General features: G+C 29.3%; 2 protein-coding genes across 7 annotated transcripts; one reads left to right on the forward strand and one right to left on the reverse strand.

The window, feature by feature from the left end:
• The first annotated feature begins 526 nt into the window (after positions 1-526).
• LOC137824697 (2,3-bisphosphoglycerate-dependent phosphoglycerate mutase 1) lies at positions 527-9510 on the forward strand. Of its 5 annotated transcripts, none has more exons than XM_090294227.1 (9): positions 527-817; positions 1137-1392; positions 1603-1826; positions 2160-2278; positions 2377-2533; positions 2738-2839; positions 2932-3051; positions 3520-3576; positions 3676-3898. In XM_090294227.1, the coding sequence occupies exons 2-8, from the start codon at positions 1140-1142 to the stop codon at positions 3562-3564; spliced, it is 1020 nt and encodes a 339-aa protein (XP_090150353.1). In that variant the 5' UTR covers positions 527-817; positions 1137-1139; the 3' UTR covers positions 3565-3576; positions 3676-3898. The 5 variants fall into 5 exon arrangements, with proteins under 5 accessions (XP_090150353.1, XP_068486467.2, XP_068486466.2 ...); XM_068630366.2 differs by lacking the exon at positions 3676-3898 and adding an exon at positions 9275-9510 and having other exon boundaries at positions 758-932; XM_068630365.2 differs by lacking the exon at positions 3676-3898 and adding an exon at positions 7480-7937 and having other exon boundaries at positions 758-932.
• A 779-nt stretch (positions 9511-10289) lies between these two features.
• LOC137824698 (uncharacterized) lies at positions 10290-15721 on the reverse strand. Of its 2 annotated transcripts, none has more exons than XM_068630368.2 (6): positions 15564-15721; positions 12865-12977; positions 12590-12766; positions 12071-12169; positions 11301-11543; positions 10290-10880 (listed from the first exon to the last, which is right to left on the reverse strand). In XM_068630368.2, the coding sequence occupies exons 2-6, from the start codon at positions 12937-12939 to the stop codon at positions 10479-10481; spliced, it is 996 nt and encodes a 331-aa protein (XP_068486469.2). In that variant the 5' UTR covers positions 12940-12977; positions 15564-15721; the 3' UTR covers positions 10290-10478. The 2 variants fall into 2 exon arrangements, with proteins under 2 accessions (XP_068486469.2, XP_068486470.2); XM_068630369.2 differs by lacking the exon at positions 15564-15721 and adding an exon at positions 15131-15560.
• Between the last annotated feature and the right edge of the window lie 11528 nt (positions 15722-27249).

Consider the following 27249-nt stretch of genomic DNA (forward strand, 5'->3'; position numbering starts at 1 on the left):
TATATATAAATTTTATCTAAGTGATGTGAGATTATATTGTCAAATACTAAAACAAACTATACAGATAATATTATTATATCAAATTGTATTATTAATATCTCAAGTTTGTTTATTAAATAATAGTGTAAGAAAATATTTGATTTAATGTTTTACTTCATTCAAATTAAAAACGATTTAAACTTGTTATTCAAAATAAATAAATAAAAAATCGGAAAACTTGTTTATTTTTAATTGGATTTTATTTTTTTTACTTATACCAATTTTTTTATTTATTTTTTACTTATACCAAATTTCATCCGTTTTCATCCAAAACCTTTACGGATGAAATTCATTATTTATCCAACTTTTTTATTATTTTTTTAACAAAAGGCTTGGACCGTTGTGCTTGAGAATTATGGCTGCGCTCGTAGTTTTTACCGAACTACATAAACTGTCTTATGCTGCTATATCGTGACATTTTGGAACAAACCAAATCAAACATCTAATGTTCTGTGCCATTAGTTATATTGACTCTTCTGCATTTCAAGGGAGTTGTGTAACAAATACTCACACTAACTCCCTTTTCCTCTCAATAATCGACACCTTTTTCATTCATCAATTAGTTGGTTGGTTTGGAGTGAATACGAGTAGCTTATGTAATTAACTCCATCAACTACTACTACTTCTACGTAAACTGCATTGCTCCACCACCACCTCGTTTTCTTCGCCACCACCCTTATATAAAAGGAGGCCAATAAATGTTCCTGCCTTTTATCTCTTTATATATATACTCTTTCACTTTCACCTTCACATATGCACTGATATAAGGGTGCTGCAGGTACTCTGAATGAATCACTTTATTGTAGAAAACAGAAGGCTTTTTGTTGCTTTTTCTCCTCCTGGGGTCATCTTGATGTTTTTGCATTCATCCTCATAGATCTGCATTTTTTTTAGTAAGGGGTGTTTAAATTTCCCAAGGATTCACTTTCTTTTCCTGTTATTTTGGCATTATTGATGATCAACAACATGTCTTCTAAGCTTGTGTGAGCTTGCTTTGTTTACTTTTCGTTGATTCAAACATGGAGGATACGTTTTGATGCTAATATGGACAAATAAATCTCTACATTCTTGATGAGTAGTTTGTTTTCAATCTACAGACAATGGCTACTGGAGTGTACAACAAAGCAATTGGGGCTTTTCAATCCAATTCTCACATCAACAATTTTAATCATCAGCACAAGTTCAACTATATTGGAAGACTGATGGTGACAAAGGATTTTTTCAGCAGTTACGGTTTGTCAAAAAGGGATCTTCGTGTAAGTAAATGTATAGAATATCAAACATCTGTGGTTGACTCGGTATCATCCGCTTCAAGAAGCAGAACTAGTGATAGAGACACTCACAAAAAGTCAAGTAAGACAAACTCTTCTCTCAATTGACATTCAATATTGCTAGACATGTTTCAGTGTCAAAGCTTGTTCATGTGGATTGCACCTGCTGATCAAAAAAAACATGTGGATTGCACCTTGAACTTTGATTAACCATGTTTTAGTTGATTGCCACATCCAAGAAGTTGGAACTATTAGAAATCTTCTAACTGCCATTCAATTCATTCCTACTCAGATGAGGCTGCTTTGATCCTTGTTCGACACGGCGAGTCCTTGTGGAATGAAAAGAACTTGTTTACGGGTTGTGTTGATGTCCCCCTCAGCAAGAAGGGTATCGATGAGGCAATTGAAGCAGGCAAAAGAATTAGCAGTATTCCTGTGGATCTCATATTTACATCTGCTTTGATTCGAGCACAAATGACAGCCATGCTTGCCATGACACAGCACCGCCACATGAAGGTAACATGAATACTTCAAGTGTTAAAAAAGACATAACCTATCCACTAAATTTCACTTGAGAAAGTTCTGAGCATATTTGTAAGCATGGCCTGTGCCTAACCAGTGCTTAACTAAGGAAGGGGAGTTTAACAGTATTTATACAGGTATCATAATCCAAAAAAGAACAGACAAATATGCTATATATATTGCAGATATGCATTTTTCTGTTGCACTGCATTAATCTGTAGTTTAAACTATTTGGAGAAATATATTCATTTGCTACAAAAATGTAGTTTAAACTATTTGTAGTTTAACTGTATTTGTCTAAACTATTAGGGATCAAACTTCCTGCAGGTGCCTATCATAATGCACAATGAGAGTGAACAAGCAAGGGAGTGGAGCCAAGTTTTTTGTAAAGATACAAAAGAGCATTCCATTCCAGTCATAGCAGCCTGGCAATTGAATGAAAGAATGTAGTAATCTTCTTCCTACTTACAATGTTTGCTACTCCTTCTTTACAACCTTGTGTACAGAATATAATCTATTTATGCCATACTGGTTATCATTTCAGGTATGGAGAACTACAGGGTCTCAATAAACAAGAAACAGCACAAAGGTATGGCAAAGAACAAGTACATGAGTGGCGTAGAAGTTATAACATACCTCCCCCAAATGGTGAAAGTCTGGAAATGTGTGCTGAAAGGGCAGTTGCCTATTTTAGAGACCAAGTATGCTCTTGTATAGATTTTTTGTGTCATGCTCTTTTTAATAAAGAATAAAACATATTAGTAATATTCTACATGTTTTTCTCCTTTTATGTTGTTATATTCTACATGTTCTGTCATTATATAATTAATAAGTCTAGTGTTATGTGTGTTAACTTTATATTGCAGCATCTATAAGAAGCTGATTCCATTAACATTATACTGCAGATTGAACCTCAACTTTTATCTGGAAAGAATGTTATGGTTTCAGCTCATGGGAATTCACTGAGATCCATTATTATGTATCTTGACAAGCTAACTTCCCAAGAGGTGATTGGTGAAGTGTTCAGAGTCATCGTAATTTCTATGTTCACATGTCATAAATAGCAATGCTTCATTTTTATTTCTCACATTTTTGGCAGGTGATTAATTTAGAATTGTCAACTGGAATTCCAATGCTTTATATTTTCAAAGAAGGAAGATTCATCAGGAGGGGAAGTCCAATAGGACCAACTGAAGCTGGAGTTTATGCCTACACTAGGGTATACACCTATGTCCCTTTTCTACTTAACTCGATTTTGCATTCTAGATAATTATTTAAGAATTGATATCTTTTACTTTGAAAAGATGAAATAGCCCTTACTCACAAGAAACAGATCTAAAGATACATTTCAAAGTAGTTTCACTATTGACAGCTATGATTTAAAACTACTACCTTATCTCTTCTGAATTGATTCTTTATAAAATGGTATTGGTAATTTCAGGTTGTGCTTCTATATTAAGCACCTTTTCTTTCTCACCAAAATGTTTATTTCCATGGCTCTTTTTAAAAAATTTCAAAGTATAATACTCTTAGAAGGTTGTTACACAAAATCTTTCAGAGATGCGTATACAAATCTTGTTAGGGACAAGATATTATGTTGGTACATTATGTTCGGTTCTTCATTTCCTCAAATCTTGTTAACCAAATCTCCAAGACACTCGGTTACAATGTTATTACTCGGTTACAGCGTTTGGCTCATTACCGACAGAGGTTGGATGATATGCTTCAGTAATGTCTTTCCAAGGTTAGATAATAGATATACACACTATTCTTCTGTTTATGCTTCTTTCTTAGTGTACTTTTTCTTTTGCTTTTTATTATCATTTTATTATCTTCGTTTCAGGGAATATATATATCACACATTAATCAGCTGGATAGTAGAGTTATATTGATTATAAAAAATATGTAAGAGTTATATTGCATGGAAATCTAAGTACATCTTTAGAGTTTAAGACAGTTTCGTGCTAGTGGATTAGAATCTATGCTCCACTCTAGTGTTGTTTTCATATGGTAAAGGAGTAATTGCTTTCATGTGCCTATATAAATAAATCATTGAATTTTAGAAATATCATGTCTACTATAAATTGTAAACAGTTAGCAACATGAATTTTTACTCGACATCTTCAATGTTTTCAGGTTTAAATATATCTCCATTAATTACCGGACTTTGTGTTTATCCTTAACAATAACAACTCAGAAAACTTATCGATAAAAATATACTCATCTCAATACAAAAATGTTATAAAAAATCAAATACAAATTCCTCTCAATCTAAACTTCCTAAAAAAACCTAATATATTTATCTTAATCTAAATAGTATTTTAAAAATTAAAACATAAAAAATAAAAAATAATCTTAAAAACTAAAATATATTTAAAATTATATTACAAATATTTAAACATATACATTATCATTAAAATCATTAGTTATTAATATAACAAATAATAAGAGTAAAGAAATGTAAAACACCTATTTGGGATTGAAGCAACCCAATGCATATCAGTGGAGACAACAAAAAATGCGGAATCAACTCAACTTGTTTCAGACACCAAATCGCCACTGCAAGTGACGCGGAACCAAACCAACAACACAACCCAGCACCAAATACCTCTATGGTCCAAAAATGCAAACACATAACCTAAAAATGAGACAATGGAAAGAGTAATCAATGATGACAAAACAAAAAAGTGCAAGCTCCCTTGAGGTCCAAAAAATCGAAACCAACAAACGAAAAAATACAATGCGACAACGGAGATAGCACGACATGATGTGAGAGAACATCGAAAGAAGAAGACCAAACCCCAACCAGCGACGGCGAAACTCTCGCACCACCTACCACTGCGACCAATGTCATCGGCACTCAAAAGAACCCAACCCCAAAAACAAAAATGAAAAATGTAGCAACTAAGAATTGTACACGACACAACGAGGGAGAAGAAGCGGCAAATGTCTAGCACAACCCACCACCACGACCAACATCACCATAGATCGAAAGAACCAAAACAAAAGTAGAAATGCAAAGAATCATGAGTACGCAACACAAACGAGTGCGCGAGAGGACAATGAACGTCACAACGCGAACCTGAAATTTTAAAACAATAAATATCACATCGATTTCCCCATGCAACCGATTTTATATGTGTTTTTCTTTTTTATGATTTTGAACATATTACATTGGTTGTGAGTACAACTGATGTAATATCTGAGATAACGGTTGAATTGTTTTCAAAAGATTTTCACAAAAGTTAGAGTCATATTGAAAACTAATAAAATCAACTAATTGTTTTCTTCGTTCAACCAATTATAAAAAGCACAACAAGCATATATTCAAAATATAAACCATTTTTTATGTGAATTTAACCGATTAATTTAAACACATAAAAATGTAAAGCAACATATAAACAGATATCAGAGTGAGAGAGAGAATTGCACAGGAGATTTATATTGGTTCACTTTTACACCAAGAGATACATCCAGTTTTCAACAAAACCACTGAGAATTCACTAAACCAAACACAAAGTTTTACAAAAGAGACAATCAAGAGTATTGATCATGAACCCTACAAGAAACACACACTCTTACTCACACAACAAAAAATTGGAAACTCTATTTGAATCTACTACAACAATATACAACCTGAATAAAGGTTTGAATACACCTGAATTTTTACATAGGAAGCACACTAAAATTACAAATCGAGAAAAACTTCTTTGCAACACAAGACTTATCCAATAAGCAAACTCAATCTTCAAAAATGATTTCAAAACTTTTTGTTTTTCTCTCTTATGAAATTCGTTGTTTTAAAATGATAAGATTACATCCTTATATAATGTAATAATGATTGCAAAATCGGTTTGATAATTTAATGAAAACAGTTGTATCAATTAAAATCGGATTGGTTAATATAACATAATTATGTTAAAGACATTTAATTTATTTTGAAATAACTTACTTTTTTTTCTTTTAACAGAAGAAATTAATAGATTTTAAATTGGTTCTTTTGTCGAAATAACTTGTCGATTTCACTTAACACTTAACAGAAAAAACAAAATAAGAAACAAAACAGTTTTAAATCTTTAAAAACTTTAAGTATTTTCAACCTACTGATAAAACAGTTTTAAATCTTTAAAAACTTTAAGTATTTTCAACCTACTGATATGATAAATCAATCTATTAAAAATTCTTACTATAGTCAACCGACTTGAATAGAAGTAATTTTAATTGATTAAAATATGAATCAATTGATTAAAAAATAAAATAGATTTAGAAAAAAAAACTTTTTAAGGAGATAGATTATGAAGTGCCTTGGATCATAATATAATGCAAAGTTACACATCAAAATCTACCTAAACACACACACACAACTTGAAATCTTCAAGACAGATTGATTCATAAAAGTTTCTTGGTAAAAAATATTTGTCATAAATTACAAAAAATATCATTATGTGATGCTTTACATCGATTTAATAGTTTGTTGTAATATATGTATTTTTCACTAGTATATAGCACATGTGTAATAGTTGTATTGTCTTGTATTCTTCTTCTTCATCTTATTTCCTTTATATAGGCCTTTGATGATGATTTATGCTTCATCATATTCGTTACGATATGACTTTTATGAAAAACTTTCTTAACTACATTGATTTAGCATTGTATCCCTTTATGTGTGTTGACTGGAAGCTTGACATAGAAGGTCTAGATTACATTGGAGCTTTTTACTTCTCTTTGAAAGGAAAACATTAAAAAACATGTTCCGATAATAAGATTTAATTTCATTTTAAGGCATAACACATTTTCTTTTGATTTCGTTTTTATGTTCTAATATGAATGTTGTAAGATATATACATTTTTTTTATATAAAAACTCTTTCTAACTAAGCACATTTCAACGTATATGAAAGTTTATTATTACTACATATGTTTTCCTTTAATATTTTCAAATCATTTGTTGCTACGCCTTTGATTACACAAACAAATTAAGCATAAGTAAAGAACAACAAATAGATCATTTGGTACTGGTAACTTCCACTCGATGGTTTGGTGCACTTAAGCTAGCATAAAACACATATTAAAAAGTTCATATCATGCACAAACAAACAAACACATACACACATATATGACTGATCCTCAACAAATTTATATTAAAGAGGTGTGGCAGGTTAAAGGGAATAAGCAGATTATATACAATAAGCTTTCCATACTCAATTATGTGATCTTTGCAACAAAACCTCACAAAGAAACTCTCAAAGAAACCCCCAAAGAAACCAAGAAGGACAACCAACATAAAGTCACAAAAATCATAAAGTTTTGTCTTGTAGTTTTCTTTCTTTCTTTCCTCATCTTGGAACACAAAAGAAGGAAGGTAAGATCAATAATTTGGAATTATTCTAAAAAGATATATCTCACACCAAGACAACCAACAAGCTCTTCAAAGTAAGTGAGTGATCTTCCTATACACTAAACTTGAGAGTGTTGAGAGACTTTCTTCCAAAATACACACAATTTCTTTCTTTCTTTTGTGAGGTTTTCTTACAACTTTCTTGGAACTAACTTGGCTTATAAAGCCATCATTCTCTCTCGTGTTTTCTTTTATCTTTATTAAAATATCTAGGTTATCCTCACCAAGCTCTTCACCCATGGAAATGCAGAAGGTAGAAGGTGTATGAAGAAAGAGAAAAAGAACAACTAGCTAAGGAGAAAGAAGAAAGAACAATGAGTTCCCAAGAAAGGAGACAAAGAACCTCCCACTTTGAAGATGAACATGAACATGACTACTATGGTCTAATCATACAAATTGAGGAAGATGTCCACTTTCAATGTGCATCTCCTAAATTGTTTTGGATCCCATACAATTGTACCTTCAGTAATTTGAAGGAAAAAGTGTGTACTGCTTTTGGACGATCACACAACAATAAACAAGTTGTACTACCACCAACCTCAACACACGGATCACAATCTAATTAGGTATGATGCTACTGAGATATTAATTTATATCCTTGTATCTCAAATGTTAGCTTGTAGGTCTTAATTTCCTATTGATACAATTATTGAATTGCATGCTAAGTTTACAAAGACTACAGAAGAAATTATGATGCTTCTAAACCAACCCATTGTAAGCTTTTCCACAAACCCCAACCCCATTGTTCCATCGAAATAATACTTTACTTCGAAAAATTTATCCAATGAACTACCATAATGGAAACTTGACATAGTTATTGTCTAACCTACAAATGTTGCAACACTAAAATAATGGCAATCCAACACAATTAGTATTTCAATCAGCTACTTCATAGCATAACAAAAGTACTACAATATGGAGACTATAAACAAGTCACAAAATCAATCACTTACGTACGATTTGAGTTGTTAATAAAAAACTTGTCCACAACTCAATACAAATGAAAATTGACACTCATGTCGAACAATTGATCAATCGTTGGAAAATGATTGAACTTTTCACCCACATGTGCATTGTGTAGCTTGAACAATCATGGAGAGAAATTGAATTGTTTGTCCAAACCAAATATTTATGTAGGTTAACACCTAATGAAATTATTCGTGACATACAAAACTACCTATATCGACAAACGCAATATAACAAGATCTACACTTGAATGAATGAGTATCCATTTGATTTCAATTATATTTATGTTTTGTCAATTTCATGTATTTTATTTCCAAGCACCTTTAACTCTAAAATAAACTAAGTTTTAGTTAATCTTCGCTAAATATTTAAATTTTATTTATTAAATACTAAGGATATATGTATTGTTCCAATAAGCTTTTCCATATATTGTTATTAATTTAAATTATTCTTACAAATTTGTAATATTAATAATTTAAATTTATGTAAATATAAATTAAAATTAAATTTAATCATAAATTTCAAAATTAGATTTATTAATAATAATTTTAATAGTTTACATGTATTAAAATAATATTTTAAAATTATTATATAAACTATTTTAAAATATATTTTAAAACAGCTGCATAGAAACCAGTTTACAAGAAACAAGTTTACTCTCATAAATAAAATGCGGAAGGATTTACTCCAGAATTATTTTTTTTCTGTTTTTTGGTTTATTCAAGAAAAAAAAATTCAGAGAATAACATTTCCACTAAAAGTATTTTAATCAGAATTAAAAAAAAAAGAGAAATAAAAAATTACAAAAAGGAAAACAAACTATTTAATGAAAGAGAAAAAGAGAATAATGGAGAAAGAAAACATAAATATTTGCATTTTGAAGAATATTTTATTATACTCGTATTTGCTTACACAATTATTATTAGCCTTGAAGTGTTTTCCTTATATAAAGAGAGTTTTTACAAACTTTTTGTATTGGTAAATTTGAAAGTGAAATAGAAAATGCATTTTAAATAGTTATATTTAGAATCTATAATTACATTCTCAGATTGAATGTTTTCCATTAATTTGGTAAAAAGGGGTGGAAATAGAAGGTTCTTGAAAACTCCTGCTTATGGTCACTTTGGAAGAGAGGACACTAACTTCATCTGGGAGGTGGTTATGTCTCTCAAATGGGAGAAGTCCCGGGAGTAAGCTTCTTTCCCATGAGGGTTATGATGTGTTGGTTCGGTTCTTTAGATACTTTCTTGCTAGAGTTATGATGTGTTTCTTCCCTTTTCTTTTGGGTCTTGTTTGCCTTTCTCTATCTTCACTTTGTCTTACTAATTTTACAATCTCAGAGTTCAAAAATATTATTCTGAATTGTTGATGTAAAATACTTTCAATAAAGTGATTTCCTATATTATACAATTCAAAACTTATCTCATTCTCTTTAAATATTGATTTTCTAGAAAGTATTATCCAATTACTGTACAATTAAAAAAATAACTTTGAAAAACAATGTCAGATACCTCCATACTTTTTATAAAATGAAAATGGAAAATTGGTCATTTAAAAATAAATATAAATGTAGGATGCAGAAAGCAAACGAGGAAAAGAGAGAGAGAGAGAGAGAGAAACGTTTTCTTCGTATCAGCACTTTATTGTACTGTGATACAAGAGGATTCATGCTTTGAACGGATAGAGTTCATAAATACAATTAACAGTAATTTTCCTACTACATATCTAGTGTCTATAAATCTCTTACCCTCACTCTTGGTAAAGGTAGTTAGGATAGACATGAAAAAGGTTTAAAGCACACGAAGTCAGATACTAAAGTTAGTTTAAATAAAAAAAGTTAACTAATTTTAAATACTACAGCCTGGTTAAGCACACGTAATCAGATACTACTGCTGATTTGGATTAAAATACGTTATAATCTTAATTAATTTTATGTAAATGTACGTTTATCATTTTTACTTTGCACATATGATTTCTTTTAAAAGAAATGATATTGAGTGAAGAGTAATATAAACCAGCTTGCTGTAAATAATTTGTCCATCCAGGAGGGATAGCAAAAAAATGTCTACCACAACAACAGCAGCAAAACACTACTAAAGGCACAAGAAAGCATTCTACGCATGTTTTATAGGGAAAAAGCTAGAATTCCCAAAAGCAAAAACATCTGTGATCACGTTAAATCCAGGGTTAACAAAAGGTCACTTGATTCTAACTTCAAAATAATAATGACACAGCATCTTGATTGTGTCTGTATGTTATTTCAAAGGAATCTAATTTCTCATTCTAATCTGCACTGGTATTTCTTTCTCCTTCACTAACCAAGCTTTTATGGTCCGGGTTAATGATACCTGTGTCCACCACGAGGTCAGGGGAAGAGTCTAGTTTCTCATTGTCCGAACCATCAGTATTTGAGTCTAACCTAGTAGAATCTAAAGAAGGAACATGATTTGGAACTGATGATGGGGAGTTTTCCCTAGTCCAGAAAGCAGGAATCTTCTTGTCATCCTCTTTCATTCTATCAGCATATTTGTTTATGTCAAATCCTGTATCATCATTCCCACCAAATGCAGTTTCAAGTTGGTCAAAGTCAAACAAATCCTCCATAATCTTCTTGGTGTTCTGATCATCAGAGTATGCGAACTTGACTTTATTATAAGTCTTAGGCTCTAGTATCGGCTTTACCATCTACAGCAGTACATATTTATCATCAGACAATGTACAAGATTAATGATGAAAAGTATTAGCAGCTATAAATAAACACACTAATTAACAGGTTTTGAAAAATTTTAAAAATCAAATGAAGATGAAAACTTGTATTCTGTCCATGACAGACAAATAATAGCTTGGATCCAGAGCTTCAATTCTGGACCAAGTGGACTCCAATTTTCATCTCATCTTGAGTGGCTAAAATACACCTGAAACAGAGTTTCTCAACAACAACAAAATATCATTTTTGGACTCATTTTAGTCTAGAATCTAAAGTATTTGCATCACATTATCAACTTGTGGTTTCATTCAATACTTCACCAAAACCAAAAATAGATATACCGGACTTAATAGATAGCGAGGCACTAATTGTGATAGGAAAAACTTTCATTTAATTACCGTGAAAAATGGTTCAAAGAACTTGGGTGCATTGTAAAGTATTGCCAGACCCAGGCGTTCAGGATAATGTTCTTGTAATACATGGGCAGTTTCACGTGTCACCTTTATTGATATATGTGACATATTGAAACCCTGGAAGTCAATCAACCAGACCATTTGTTCTTGTTCTGGTGGAAGATTAAAAACAGCATTCTCCATGCAGTATACCAAATATTTAATTTGTCCTTTAGTTGACTTTGAGTTCTGCACCCAAAAAAGAAAGAAAATAAATTGAAACATGGATAACATTCCTCTACTAAAACAATAGCACTTTAATCAGTTATGTAGGCACAATCTATTAAATCTGATCTCTGTCTTAAAGCAGGGAGCATAAGAGTGTTTTCTGATGGAAATAATATAAGTCAGGTTTGAACAACTTCAAGTATGGTATCAAAGCCTGTGTAGTCTACAAGTCAAGCCAACTGAATATGTTGAATCCTACGTGTCCAATTCTACTTTAAATTCAATCCATTTCGAATATGGTATCAAAATCTATCTAGTCTTCAACATGGATCACCAACATATGTTGTCTTGCAAACTTCATGCCCTAGATGTTAAGTCTTTGGGCATGAGCGGAGCAGAATGTTAAAAGAAATGAAACCTGAGATGGTAGGTGGACAAAATATGTTTGAATACATCCCTCATTCGCATTCTTCCCTATTAACTTATTTTGACAACTGACTTAGATAAACATGTCATGCTAGAGATTAGAAGTGATTTTCAGAAGATACCTGTCGACTAGGTCTCATTACTAGGATAGTTCTCCCATGCTTGTCAATATAATTTGATCTATATATTTTTCCTGTCTCTGCTTCATGAGCAACATCTTCCTGCATCAGTAAAATATATACATCGAATCGAACAACTTTTATCAAAAGATAATTACAGAAAGAGTGATGGTTTGACATAAATGTTCAGATCACTAACATTCTGGGTGAGTCAGTGAATAAATGTGTTAAAAGAAGAACTCGTCAAGACAAATATGGTATTCAGTACAGTAATTCAGGTAAGATATTTATCAGAATCAGATATAGCCACCAAGGCAAATGGATCCAGTTAAGAACCTTTAATAATGTTTATTAAAGGTAACAAGAGAATAGATGCAATGCGACACAAAATACTCAGGTCAACATAACTATATAGAAAGATTTTTTTACAAAATACCAATACCAAGAAGGACACATCCCTTCCCTGCTATGCATTACGCGCAAAAAGTCAGACAACAAAAATGAAGAAAGGCAGCTACTCACCCAGCGGATTTCTTCCGGTTTGTATTCTTGTCTCCATTTCAGGGTCAGTTTCAACATTTTAGCTGCCTTCTTCACATTCCAATTCCGTGCCCTCAAATACCTTGAGATGGAGGCATCAGAACAAAAAATAGATGCCTTACCAGACTGTGGCCCAATTAACCTTCTCACCTCATTGATCTAGAAGGAAGTAAATTACTATGAGATACAATGCTCCTTTGCTCAAAAGGTTACAGTTTAATATTTACAAATATTAAGAAAAAAGCTACTGGACATACCAATGCCTGCTGTTCTGGTGATGTTAACATTTTCTCCTGGCCGATAGAGGCCGCTTTCTTTGGATCCACACTCATTGGTCTGGTAGACTCACACTAAATGTCAAGATAAAATACTGCAAAAGAAAATTCCAATTTATCTAAGTACTAACCCATCTTTCCAAATAATTACAGCAAACCAGAGAGCTAGAAACAAAGCTACATTATTATCCAATAGCTCATCACGCAGACAGGCTGTTATTCTTGTATAACTACAAGCTGTAAAGAACAAATTTTGTACCACTGTTATAGCTAAACTTTTATGGGGCCAATGTAAATCCATGGGAGATATTTTTTTACCTTGGTTCATTTGTTAAAATGTCACCATTCATTTATAATTACTCAGGAAAGTTAATTTATCAGTTAAAAATATATATTGGAGGTTAGTCGTAAATTTAAATAATACAAATACGACACAGAACAGGAAAACCATTTAAAATTACAGGGACATAGCACCGCTAGAATACGACAAATAAATTAACATAAAATGAAAATAAATTAAATATAAAAAATTGGAGCAAAACCACATTTTAGCAAATGGGAGGGTGATGGGAACCCAAAGCAATTAGAACTACAAAATAGACCATTAGGTTATAACTTCTAATCTTGCCTACAATAGAGTTTTCACTTGATTCACCCCCATATGCTCATGTGAGAGTGTGTGATGGAACCAACTAAACTAATTACTAATTTTCTTAATTCCACTTGGGATAGGAAGAATGACACAACAAAACACTAAGAAAGACAAAGCTTCATTGTAAAATATCAAAGTATTACCATAGTAGCAAAGTATTACCAATTAATGATAAAATATAGATGGATGAACTGAGTTATAGACAACATTGGTTCATATGGGTTTAGAATCAATTCAACATGTCTGGCCTGGAATCAATATTTTTTAAGCTTGACATTTCTCTATCTGTTTCCGTCTGTTTATTTTCAAACAGAAAGGTACATCCTATACGCGACATCAAGCAAATTGGACCATCCAAATACCCTAGAAAACAAAAATGCAATTTAATCTTTACTATTGAGAAAAACTAGATCTACTATGGGTAGGACTTCGGCATTCTACAATTAAATTAGAGTTACTTTACTTTCTAAATTTCACTGATTAAATTGTTACAATCAGGCCTAGTAATAATACTAAACTTCCTATTTGTTTATTCACCTATAGTCAAGGAAAATTGTAATTTAAAGTAATCACTTGTGAGAGAGGATTTAAATATTGAATAAGCAATCTCAGGTACTAGCCATCCATCAATCAAACTTAAACCATGTCCTTCCATTGACTCTCTTTGATTAGTACATTTCTTTCCCTAAAATATTAATCAACATTTACTTCATATCTCATCAAAAACCATTTGCTCATAAAGGACAGAAGTACTCTGCAGCAGGTTCGAGAGAATCTTGATAGACAAGACTTCAGCTTCTAATCGACACTCAGAAGAGCACAAATTACTAAACATCTAATCCTTGTTACATCTTTCCAAAAGGTTTAATCTTATGATACATGCATACGGGTATCAATTAGAAAGCTAAGATAAATACTAGAATTACGTGGTGATATCATGTTTCTTAAATTTAGGATGTGAGTAGTACAAGGTATATAGAACAAGAAGAGTCTTATCCCACTACTACTAGCTGAGATTAGCTACATGAATAGTGAATAGCACAAAATCATTAGACTTGATTAAGGACCAAATTCTCATGCATATTATTCATGATCAAACCTTTCTTTATAATTTTCATAATTCAAGCTTAAAGTTTATATTATTATAACAATGAAAATAACAATCGTAATAATAATAATTATATATAACAATAATTATTATTATTATTATTATATAATAATAATAATTATTATTATTATATACGCACACTTTTCAGACAAAAGTAAACACCACGAAATATTGACAGTAAAAATGACAAAATTGTGAGGCGATCACATGATTAACTTGGTAAAGTTGAGAAGATAGCCTTTTATTTTTGTATTTTAAGCATTAATCATTCGAAACACAACAAAAGGTTAGCTTTTACAAAATTCTCATGATATCTCACCTAAGTTGGGACAAATTCAAAAATAAAAATTACAGGCAAGCTAACAGCATCTCCTACAAAGAGAGTATCTTCTGTATATAGTACAGAAAATATCTTGAAGTGAAAATAAAAACCAGTACAGTTCCTGGGTTTAATAGATGATTTAATAAAATTTTCCGAAACCACAAACCTTCCCCAAATTCAAAAGGTGGTTGAACAGGTAGATCCAGCTATGCTTCGTATTCAAACATTATAGGGTCAATCAAGATTCAAGCACAAATGTAATAATATATTGAATAAATCGAACCACGTAGCCAATTCAATCACCAGCACGGTTCTATAAAGACATTGACAAATTCCCTGTTTCATCCCTCAGTAAAATGAAAATAAATAAATAAACAATCCTATAGTTGCGGAAAAGAACCCATGCGCACAAAGTGATATTTTTCATGAATTAAAGACAAAGTTTAATCGAAATTGATCACAGGGTGATATGGAGGGTTCAGATTCGAAAATCCAAAGGAGATTCCAAGACTGATATAATTAGAAAAGGGATTTGAAAGAATGTGGAGTCGAAAAGGCACGAAAGAAGGAAGTGAAGAAGAGTAAAGTGGGTGACTTACCTGAGGATAGTGGTGGGAGATTGTAAAAAGTCAACCCTGGTTCTTCTGTTGTGTGTAACTTTGGCGAAATGAGGAAAAAGAAAAGGAAATGGTTTTGGCGAGAGTGTGTGATGTTGAACAGAATCCATCTGATGACCCCACGTGTAAACAACCCATCCACTGTCCATTTCTTTCCCTCTTTTTCAACTAATTACCACATCATCAACTAATTTTAAAATAATAAACAATTCATTTATGTAACATAATATTAAATTAATAAGTTTATAAAGAAATTAGTTTATAATTAATAAATTTTATTATTATTACATATTTTTTATTATTTTTATCTATATATATTATTTATATAGTTTAAATTAAAAGAGATTTACCATTAACTAATATTACATTATGTCCTGTCAAGATTACATACTAAATTACACATAATAAAAAAATCATTCTAATATTAGTTTAAATTAAAAAAAAATTAAAAAAAAACTTAAATTAAATTAATATTCATTACATCAATTCATTAAAATAAAATAATTTGCACAAATAAAAAAATTTATTCAAATTTTAAAAATAATTAAAAACACTAATAAATAAATTATTTTTAAATAAAATTTAATTAGATAATAATATATTTTTATCTAAAAAATAAAAAATTTATTTATATAATAAATTTTATGTAAATATAATTATTTTATTTTTATTTATTAATTAGTATATAAATTAATTTTACTAAATAATTTTAATTCTATAAATTAAATTCTCAACTTATATATTAATTGAATAATATTATTTTAGTTTTATCAAAAAACGTGAATTAATACCGTCTAAATTTATTCAAATTACCGAATAAATAGATCAAATTAACATTAATTTATTTCCATTTAAGTCATTAATTTATGAATCTTACTTAACTCCATTGAATGACTGAGTGTAAATATGATTATTAAACTCTTTAGTTTTATGAAAATATGATGCATTGAATTAGGTTGTTTCTTATTTGATTTAGTTTGCTTTTTTATTAAAGATAGTATTTGAACCAAATATAACTATTAAATTCAAATTAATTTAATTTAATTTTTATTTAATATAAAATCGGAATTAATCTAAAAAAAATCATTAAATAAAAATCAATTTAAAAAGATAATTAGTTATTATATTAATTAAATTAAATATTATTTTAAAGACTAACAAAAATATTATTTTAAAATAGTTTCTATTATTAATAAAATTTATAAATTAGTTTAGTTTCTAAATTAGTATCTAATTAGTTAGGTAAAATTTTTGTACTTATTTAGATACTAATTTAAAAATTATAAATTTTATTAATAATAAAAATTATTCAGATATTAATAATTTTTTAATTTTTAAAATAATATCTAATGTAGTTAATGTAGTAATTAATTGTTTTTATAATTTTTTATTTAATAATTTCTTATAATGTTAAATAAATAGATTTATTGTAAAAAATATATATAATTATCATAAAATACTATTTTAAAGACTAACAAAAATATTATTTTAAAATAGTTTCTATTATTAATAAAATTTATAAATTAGTTTCTAAATTAGTATAAATTTTGGTAGTTAATTAGATACTAATTTAAAAATGATAAATTTTATTAATAATAAAAATTATTTAGATATTAATAATTATTTAATATTTAAAATAATATCTAATTTAGTCAATGTAAAAATTAATTATTTTTTTATTTTTTATTTAATGATTTCTTATAATGTTAAATAAAAAAATTTATTGTTATCATAAAATATTAAATCTGTTGAAATATAAATTGTTAAATAAGAAAATTTAGTATGAAATTTTCTATATAATATTTATGATATTCAAAGCTTCAATCTTTTATAATGAAAAGTATAATATGTATAATAGTTTAACAGTAAACAAACTTTTAACTCGTATCACTAAAAAAAAAAGTTGTGAAATAAGCACATAATGATGTGATTTTTGGAAAGTGAAGGGGTGATTTTTTAAGTGCAAAGAGTGAAGGAAGAGGTTACGGCAAATCCCTTGAGTTCTAGAATGTAAGAGAGCGTCATAGAGAGACTTGAAAGAAATGTGTTGAGAGTTTTAGAAACACAAATTCAATATATCATTCAAGTCTAAAGATTTACAAAAGAGAAACATCTTATTTATAGGTTAAGGAGGCTCCTAAGATGACTATTAGAGTTCTACAATTCCTCTCAATTCATAACGTGACATGTGGAACCTAATAATCATCTCCATTGGTGGGTGTGAAATTCCAAGATATTAAGAAACTCTCCATTGGCATCAAGACAAGTGGCATTAGAAGGTTGCATTGGCATCACATGTGGTGCACAGCACAAGGAGTGGAGAAGCATAAAGAGTCACCTTTGGAAGAGAAGCACATGACACCTATTTGGATGCCTTGAAGTGGCGCCATGTGGATGCCTTTTTTTTAGACTTTCAAGGCCCAAATTCCTACTCTAAATTGGTCTAGAATATAAGGCCCAAAATACTAGTCTACTATTTACTAATTTCAAATTTATACAAAATAAGGTAGAAATTTTCATCTTGTATTCTTTAAGGTTGATCCTATACTCTTAGCTGGAAAAGATGGTGGCTTCAGCAAGGATGGTCCTCCTTCGAGTTTCCTCTACCAACACTTAGTCATCTCCTTTCTCCACCTAACCATGTTGTCCAACCACCGCAATTTCGTTGTCAACGACCTTACTCAGCACCCCTTCAGCGAGCGCGATATCACGATTTTCCGTGGCAACTACCTTGGCGTCATCAATCTTGTCCACGACCTCCACAATTGCTGCTTGCACCTTGATAAGGAGCCTACTACACTACAAAAAATCGTGTATAAAGTGGCGGTTTTAATATGGCGGTTATTAATAATCGTCACAAGTTTATGTATAATACGACATCTTAGTAACCGCCACAATTATCCTTCAGAATGTGTCATTTTGAACTGCCACAATTCTCTTTCGAAACAAAAACCCTGCCTTTTTCTTCCCTCTATACACCATTCCTCATTATTCCAATTTTTTTTGAAAACCTCCTTTGACTCTTGGGAAAACTCATCAGAAACCCTGTCATTGGATTTTGAAATCAAACATGACTCTTCCATCTCTATAAGTTGCCTTCTGTTACAAAACCCTCTCGTTTTCACGAAACCCTCTCGCCTTCACGAAACCCTCTACCACGAAACACTCTTGCCTTCACTCACTCTCGTGCGCCCTAAACCTAACCCTTACTCTTGCACCCTTCACTCACTCTCGCGCGCCCTAAACCTAACCGTTACTCTTGCGCCCTTCACTCACTCTCGCCGCCTCCTTGCAAGGATTTGAAACTTTTGTCTGCCATTGTTGGTTAAGGTTTGTGTTGTATAACCTTGTATTTGAAATCTATTGTTGCATTGCCTTTGCCATGTGCAATCCATTGTGGTTCTTAATTGTGAAATCTATTGTGAACAAATATTGTGTATGGCTTGAACGAAGCCTTCCACGTCAAATCGTATTCGTCGTCGCAAAGGTTGGTCCTTCATTCCCTTTCCCAACTTCACTGAGTTGTTTTGTTTAACCTATTTTGTGTAAATTTGGTTAGTTAATTTGATTACTTGTGTGATAATCTTGGCTGGAAATCGTGGATGGTAGTGTGTATTACTTGGGAAAAACTAAGTTATTTTCTTCTTTTTCTTTTGGTTTGGAATATGTGTGGTTACTACTGACTATTATACATGAAAGCAGGTCAAAGCCATTTCATTTTGGAATCGTTGATGAAGTGGTTCTGTCTTGATAGACGAGGGAAGAAATCCTTTGTTAATTAGTGGTGAGGTAGGCTTAACAATTTTTAAGTTTGCTTGTTGTGGTTCGCCAAATCATTACCATCCTCTTTCATACCCAGGTTAGCAGTATTAAAAAGAATATTTCAATTGCTCAATCTCAATGAAAGATGACTTCTTCTCCTTTTTTATTGCGGGCTAGTAAAGATGTTGCACGAGATGTTGTACGATTCCCTATTGCTGCAAAAGTAGCTAAACTGCTTATACAGAGCATTGTGAGTATATTCTTTAGTGCCTATTCCTTCATTCATGTATTCTTAATATCTTCACAGTTTATCCTACATTGATTTTAGATCAGACGTGCCGGAATATTTTGCTATAATAGAAGCATCTATTAATGAGGTATAAATTACTATACTCAAAATTTTATTATAGTACTATTTTCATTTAATTTTTAAAAATTGTCAATTAACTTTAATCATATTTTAACTTATTCCAGGCACCGGATGTTGACAATGGTGTTCCATCACCAAACCAGAATATAGGATCAAGTAGAGGCAGTAAGACATATTAGGATTGGAAATTTAGTTGTAATATGTTTAGAAAGTGAAACAATTTATATTTTGACAATTTAATTTACTTGTTGTTTGGATTCGTTTGACATTATAACTTTGTTCTCTCAATGAAAGAATGAAGTCATCTTTTGATTATTATATTTATCAATTTTAATTATATTATGAAATTAATTTATGTTATAATTTAATTATATTATGAAGCATAACTTTGTAATGAAATTTAATTATAATATGAAATTAATTAATATTATAAAATAGAATTAAATAAATTATTATAAATATTAAAAATAAAATTAAAGTTTAATTACAATATGAAATTAAATAATATTATGAAATCAAATTATAAAATAGAATTAAATAAATTATTATAAATATTAAAAATAAAATTAAATATTTAATATTTGAATTATGACCGTTATAAAGGGTATTATAAATGTCATACTATATTGTATTAAGTGGCGGTTAAAACTGCCACAATTTAAGCCAGAATTGATTTACCCAGTTTTAAAATTACGACATTTATAATTGACGTAAATTACACGCTTAAAACCGTCACTTTATACAATGCATAATATGGCGTCTACTACAACGGTTCTCAATTGACCGCCACATTAAACTTTGTGGCGGCAAGAATTCTGGTGGTACGCGGTACCGCCACAAACGTATAATGTGGCAGTTAAAAATGCCAGTTTTTACGAAAATAACCGTCACCACATACACGTTTTTTTGTAGTGCTATGCTTAAGTTCGTTGCCTCCAGGCGACCACTTTTTCATGGCCGTTAAGGAGAAAGTTTTTTTCCACAACTAAGGATGATGCACATATATTGTTTGAATTGGAATACTCCAAGCCCGTTCTACGCATCGATCTTGCTAGAAAGAGTTGCATATCGCTAGGAAGCCACACATAATCGAAAGCAAAGGTAGAGCAAGTGGAGATGGTCAAGGAGTGCGTGACTAGATAGGTGGATTCAACATTCATGGAAATCACTTGCCATTCCAGTAGGCAAAGGTTCAGGCCTACTTGATCCCAATTAACAGTCCCTCCTTATCTTTGTACACAACATTAGGTTCTATGGTAACATTAATGATTAGAATGTGCATCTTGGGGTAGTACTTGTTCCATAAAGGTAATTGATTCACATGCATTTTCTAATTCTTACGATCCAGTTTTCTATTATGCTCAAAATGTTATATTTACTTTAGTACGCATTCAATATATCATTCAAGTCTAAAGATTTACAAAAGAGAAACATCTTATTTATAGGCTAAGGAGGCTCCTAAGATTACTATTAGAGTTCTACAATTCCTCTCGATTCATAACATGACATGTGGAACCTAATAATCATCTCCATTAGTGGGTATGAAATTCCAGGATATTAAGAAACTCTTCATTGGCATCAAGACAAGTGGCACTAGGAGTGGATAAGCATAAAGAGTCACCTTTGGAAGAGAAGCACATGATGCCTATTTGGATGCCTTGAAATGGCACCATGTGGATGCCTTTTTTTTCTAGGCAATTGCTTCTTGCACCATATCACTACACCCAATTATAGAGGAAAAAACAAAAATACCCTTAAAAAATGGGGTACATATAAAATTACATTCCGGATCCCCTTTTCTGGAACACAATAATCTCTTATGCATAAATTTTTCCAGAATGTATTATTTTGAATTTCATATTTTTTTTTATCCAGAATGGGATTTTGATTTTTGTTTCCGAATTTTTATATCTGGAACACAATAATCTCTTCCGGATCTACTTTTTCAGAAAGCATTATTTTCAATTTCGAATTTTCATTTCCAGAATAAAGGCAATTTTTGCAATTTTTGAAATTATGTTGGGTGCAGGTTCAAAAGTGTTGGGTGCAAGAAACAATTTCCTTTTTTTTACTTTCAAGGCCCAAATCCCTACTCTAAATTGATCCAGAATACAAGGTCCAAAATACTAGTCTACTATTTACTATATACAAATTTATACAAAATAAGGTAGAAATTTTGATGGCGGCATCAATCTTGTCCACGACCTCCACAATTGCTGCTTGCGACTCGATAAGGAGCCTACTGTTGTTAAGTTCGTTGCCTCCAGGCGACCACTTTTTCATGGCCGTTAAGGAGAAAGTTCTTTTCCACAACTAAAGATGATGCACATATATTGTTTGAATTGGAATACTCCAAGCTCGTTCTATGCATTGTTCTTGCTAGAAAATGTTGCATATCACTTGGAAGCCACACATAATCGAAAGAAAAGGTAGAGCAAGTGGAGATGGTCAAGGAGTGCGTGACCAGATAAGTGGATTCAACGTTCATGGAAATCACTTGCTATTCCAGTAGGCAAAGGTTCAGGCCTACCTGATCCCAATTAACAGTCCCTCCTTATCTTTGTACACAACATTAGGTTCTATGGTAATATTAATGATTAGAATGTGCATCTAGGGGTAGTACTTGTTCCATAAAGTTAATTGATTCACATGCATTTTCTAATTCTTACGATCCAGTTTTCTATTATGTTCAAAATGTTATATTTACTTTAATGCACATTTTTATTTTATATTGATGGAATGAAAATTATATCCAGTAGTGTGTTTTTACAATTCATTGGTATTAATGTAATAATGTGTTCTAACGTTTTAGGAAAGTTTCATATTAATACTATGTTTGATTCTTTTTATATTTGTCACTGATTTATGTTATTTTGTAGTTGTCATTGTAGAGGATAGAGCGAATACTTATGCTTCGCCAAATGACGTGTTCAAAGTAAATTTGTATTGGTGTACCACTATGTGTCAAGTCATCACTCACTTAGCGACATTGAAGACAATCTAAAAGAAGGAACCATATTAAATTAATTAAAAAAATTGAAACAAAATTAAACTTTTTCAAAATATTGGGACTAAATTGACTTTTGACCCTTAATAAAGGGACTAAAAAGGCTAATTTGAGATGGTGGAGGAGCATATGATGAGGAATGTGGATAAATAGAGGAAGAAGGGTTACAATTTTGAGGATAAGAGGGGTAAAAAATTGGTATGACTATTGTAGATGATTATTCAAGATTTACATAAGTATTTTTCTTAACCTAAAAGCATAATAATGAATCTTGTATAGGGGATTCAGACATGCTTCCATGATAATTTATGGTCGCAAGTAAAGCACAATCCGTTTTTTCATTGTAATTGCTTTTCTATTGTTGACAATTTCTTCATTGATGGCAAAGGCTTATGATGTGTTTGTTTATGCATATACATTGTTGGCGAAGATAAATTTGTAGGATGAAGCATGTTTGCATCTACAGATGTGTGAAGATTGGAAGCACGGATTTGTGGGATAGTTAGATTTTGAGATCCTCTGTGGGATGCGAAGGTGGATGGGGAGGCGAGGAAAGTCGATGTAAGCAGCAGGTCAAATACTGATTTGCCCTCACATTTTGCTATGCTATGCACTTGCAGTTTATTTGTCATTGTTGAAGCCGTGTGGAATTGAGCATGAAGTAGATTTACTTTTGTATTTTAATAAGTTATAAAATGGTTGAATATTTATTTGGAGTAATTTTTTTTATACGTGAATTAGTTACTGCAATATTTTTTTAATTTTTATTTATTTATGTTATTAATTTTGATTTTGTTTATTATATATATATATAATAACATAATTTAAAATAATATAAATTAAATAATCATAAATAATATTAAAACTATCTAAATACATTAATTTAACTAACAAAATTAATTTTAAATTAATAAAATGAAAAATAATATAATTATATTTAAATTTTTTAATTCTATTTATTTATTTTATATTCTTTTATTTGTAATATAATATAATAATAAATCATTAAAAAAATTAATCTAAGAATAATATACATTAAATAAATTTATATAATAAAAATATTAAATATTGCTATTAATAAAATAATAAGTAATAATAATATTAATATATTTAAAATTTAATTATTTATAATAATAAAGAAAATTTGTATTTACAAACATATTATTTTAAAATAATAATAATAATAATAATAATAATAATAATAATAATAATAATAATAATAATAATAATAATAATAATAATAATAATAATAATAATAATAATAATAATAATAATAATAATAATAATAATAATAATAATAATAATAATAATAATAATAATAATAATAATAATAATAATAATAATAATAATAATAATAATAATAATAATAATAATAATAATAATAATAATAATAATAATAATAATAATAATAATAATAATAATAATAATAATAATAATAATAATAATAATAATAATAATAATAATAATAATAATAATAATAATAATAATAATAATAATAATAATAATAATAATAATAATAATAATAATAATAATAATAATAATAATAATAATAATAATAATAATAATAATAATAATAATAATAATAATAATAATAATAATAATAATAATAATAATAATAATAATAATAATAATAATAATAATAATAATAATAATAATAATAATAATAATAATAATAATAATAATAATAATAATAATAATAATAATAATAATAATAATAATAATAATAATAATAATAATAATAATAATAATAATAATAATAATAATAATAATAATAATAATAATAATAATAATAATAATAATAATAATAATAATAATAATAATAATAATAATAATAATAATAATAATAATAATAATAATAATAATAATAATAATAATAATAATAATAATAATAATAATAATAATAATAATAATAATAATAATAATAATAATAATAATAATAATAATAATAATAATAATAATAATAATAATAATAATAATAATAATAATAATAATAATAATAATAATAATAATAATAATAATAATAATAATAATAATAATAATAATAATAATAATAATAATAATAATAATAATAATAATAATAATAATAATAATAATAATAATAATAATAATAATAATAATAATAATAATAATAATAATAATAGAAAGAATAATATATTTACTTTAAGAGGGTTCAGCCAAGAAATGACCCGTTCCAACAAAAAATTGATCACTTCTAGGACCTTTCGAGTAATAGTTATTCTCATTTGAAGACTTACATCAATTACGAATGATTTTATAGGATTTTACAAAATTTACAACTTCCCTTGAATCTTTAACACTTATTTCTTTAACAATCTTATTTAATTTTATTAAAATTTATTTTGAATAATTTTGCATGTATGAATAATTTACATTTTTTGCAATTGACTTCACAAACGGTAGGGGAAAAATATTTTAATCACATTCGAGTTGCATGAAAAAATAACTAATAATATTTCATTTTAAAATAATTTTAATCACAATTGCAAAATTGTAATCTTTGAATTTTATCAATTAAATTTTTTTAATCAATCACACTCATCACATTACTCATAAACTTTTCCTTCATTTTTGATAATTTTTCACTATTTTTTTCTTAATCTAAACAACCTTACTTTCTCATCTCTTACCCCTTAAATCCATCCTTTTCCATTCTCTCAAATCCATCCTCAAATCCAAACAAAACATTATTGTGTCGCCTCTTATCCTTCTTTCATGTCTTTGTTTTTTCTATGGCGACCTCCCCCCATTCCCTTCACCCCTGCTTATTTTTCTAGGTTAAAATTAGTTTTTGTACGCTCTCTATGGATCCAGGTGAGTATTATTCCCAGATGGAAAAAGAGAGGAAATGTCATTTGGTTTGAGAGGATGTGAGGGTGCAAATTTGCGAGAGATGAATGAAAAAGGTTACTTTGTGAGTTGCAAAGATAAATGGAGAATACAAGTGAAAAAGGTTGATTTAGGTAAGATTTTCTCTCACTTTATTTCTTTGTGCATTTTCATTATTCTTTGGTGAAGGTTGTAAAGATTCATGCATCATGCATGCTTCAAGATTCCTGAAAGTATGCACGAGAATCCTTTGACTTGTTCACCATTTGGATTGGCAACTAAAAACTCATTGCATCATAAGCGTGGTGCACCTTTGGTTGAGTTTTTTTTCTTCTTTCTCGCATGAGCTTGAGGTGTTATGTTCGGTTTGATTGATAATTGGTCTTGTGTTAGCTTTGATTGTGGCTCGGTTATGTGTTTTTTGTTAATTGGTTGGTGCGAGAGTTGACTTTACGTTGGTGTTGTGTGAAATGTTGTTAGTGTTGGTGTGACCAAAGGTCGTGGAAACCGTGGTGGAAACGTGGGGTTTTTGTGGTGATTTTGTGGCGTTCATGCATTAAGGTAAGGATTTTGAATGATGACAAAAGTGTTACATGATGTGTGTGTTCGAGAGTTAGATGGTCTGTGTTTTACAAACTGTTAGAATGTCCATATTTTGATGGATTATATATATCGCTACAAGAAAATCTGAAATTACATACCGATTATTACATACGAATAAAAATTTGTATGTAAAGTTAATGTTACATAGAGATTCTAATTTGTATGTAAGATATTTAAAATTTAATTTAAAAAATAGAAATTATTACATACGGATATAATCCGTATGCAATTTATTTCAAATTTAATTAAAAAAAAGTGTTACATACGAATTATATCCGTATGTCATGTATTAAAAATTTAATTAAAAAAATTGTTACATACGGATCTGTATGTAACTTATTTCAAATTTAAGTAAAAAATAACTAAAAATGTTACATACGGATAAAATCTGTATGTAACTTATTCAAATTAATTTAAAAATAACTAAAATATTAATAATATTAATAATAATATTAATAATATTAATAATATTAATAATATTAATAATATTTATAATATTAATAATATTTATAATATTAACAATAGGTTACATACGAAAACAAATATTTTATGTTGTACATTCTTCTACTCTTAGTCTTTGTGTTTGGTGGCTTGGAGCTTATGAATGGTCCTCCATCAGGCTCCCTCTTAAAAAAGGATTTGTCCTCATATCCGACTTTGGGTGTCACCTTATTTAAAGACATTGTAGTCAACATCCACGAAGTTCGTGTATCCACCTAAAACAGATAGCAAACATAAGGAGAATGTAAAAGAATAAAAATTCATGGAAATGTAAACATAAAACAAACAAGATTTTTTGTGTGGTACCTTTATTGTGGTTCTTATTTCCTAAGGTAGATAAATGAAACAACACAAGGTTGAGAATGATACAAGAAAAGTAAGATAATGAAAAATATAGGCAAGATAGACCTAATAAGTATTATCTTGTTTTTCAACCTTATGAAGCTGCTTAATCTTTTGATTTGAATGTTTTATTTCAAGCAATCTTTCACAAGGTTTTACAGAGGAATTTATGTGTTTGTCTGGTTCAACCCGAGACAAAAAAAATTTCAAAATTGAAATGTTTTGTATTTGGTTTT

This window comes from Phaseolus vulgaris, chromosome 8, assembly GCF_051622355.1.
Source record: "Phaseolus vulgaris cultivar YP4 chromosome 8, ASM5162235v1, whole genome shotgun sequence".
Taxonomy (NCBI): Eukaryota; Viridiplantae; Streptophyta; class Magnoliopsida; order Fabales; family Fabaceae; genus Phaseolus; species Phaseolus vulgaris.

What these genes read in the sequence shown, in the direction of transcription:
- LOC137824697 (XM_090294227.1), top strand. Translation starts at nt 1,140, where the DNA reads ATGGCTACTGGAGTGTACAACAAAGCAATTGGGGCTTTTCAATCCAAT. An exon ending in CACAGCACCGCCACATGAAG is followed by an intron (nt 1,827 to 2,159) that starts GTAACATGAATA and finishes AACTTCCTGCAG; the next exon opens with GTGCCTATCATAATGCACAA. An exon ending in TTGCCTATTTTAGAGACCAA is followed by an intron (nt 2,534 to 2,737) that starts GTATGCTCTTGT and finishes ATTATACTGCAG; the next exon opens with ATTGAACCTCAACTTTTATC.
- LOC137824698 (XM_068630368.2), bottom strand. Translation starts at nt 12,939, where the DNA reads ATGAGTGTGGATCCAAAGAAAGCGGCCTCTATCGGCCAGGAGAAAATG. An exon ending in CACCAGAACAGCAGGCATTG is followed by an intron (nt 12,767 to 12,864) that starts GTATGTCCAGTA and finishes ACTTCCTTCTAG; the next exon opens with ATCAATGAGGTGAGAAGGTT. An exon ending in TAATGAGACCTAGTCGACAG is followed by an intron (nt 11,544 to 12,070) that starts GTATCTTCTGAA and finishes TTTTGGGTGCAG; the next exon opens with AACTCAAAGTCAACTAAAGG.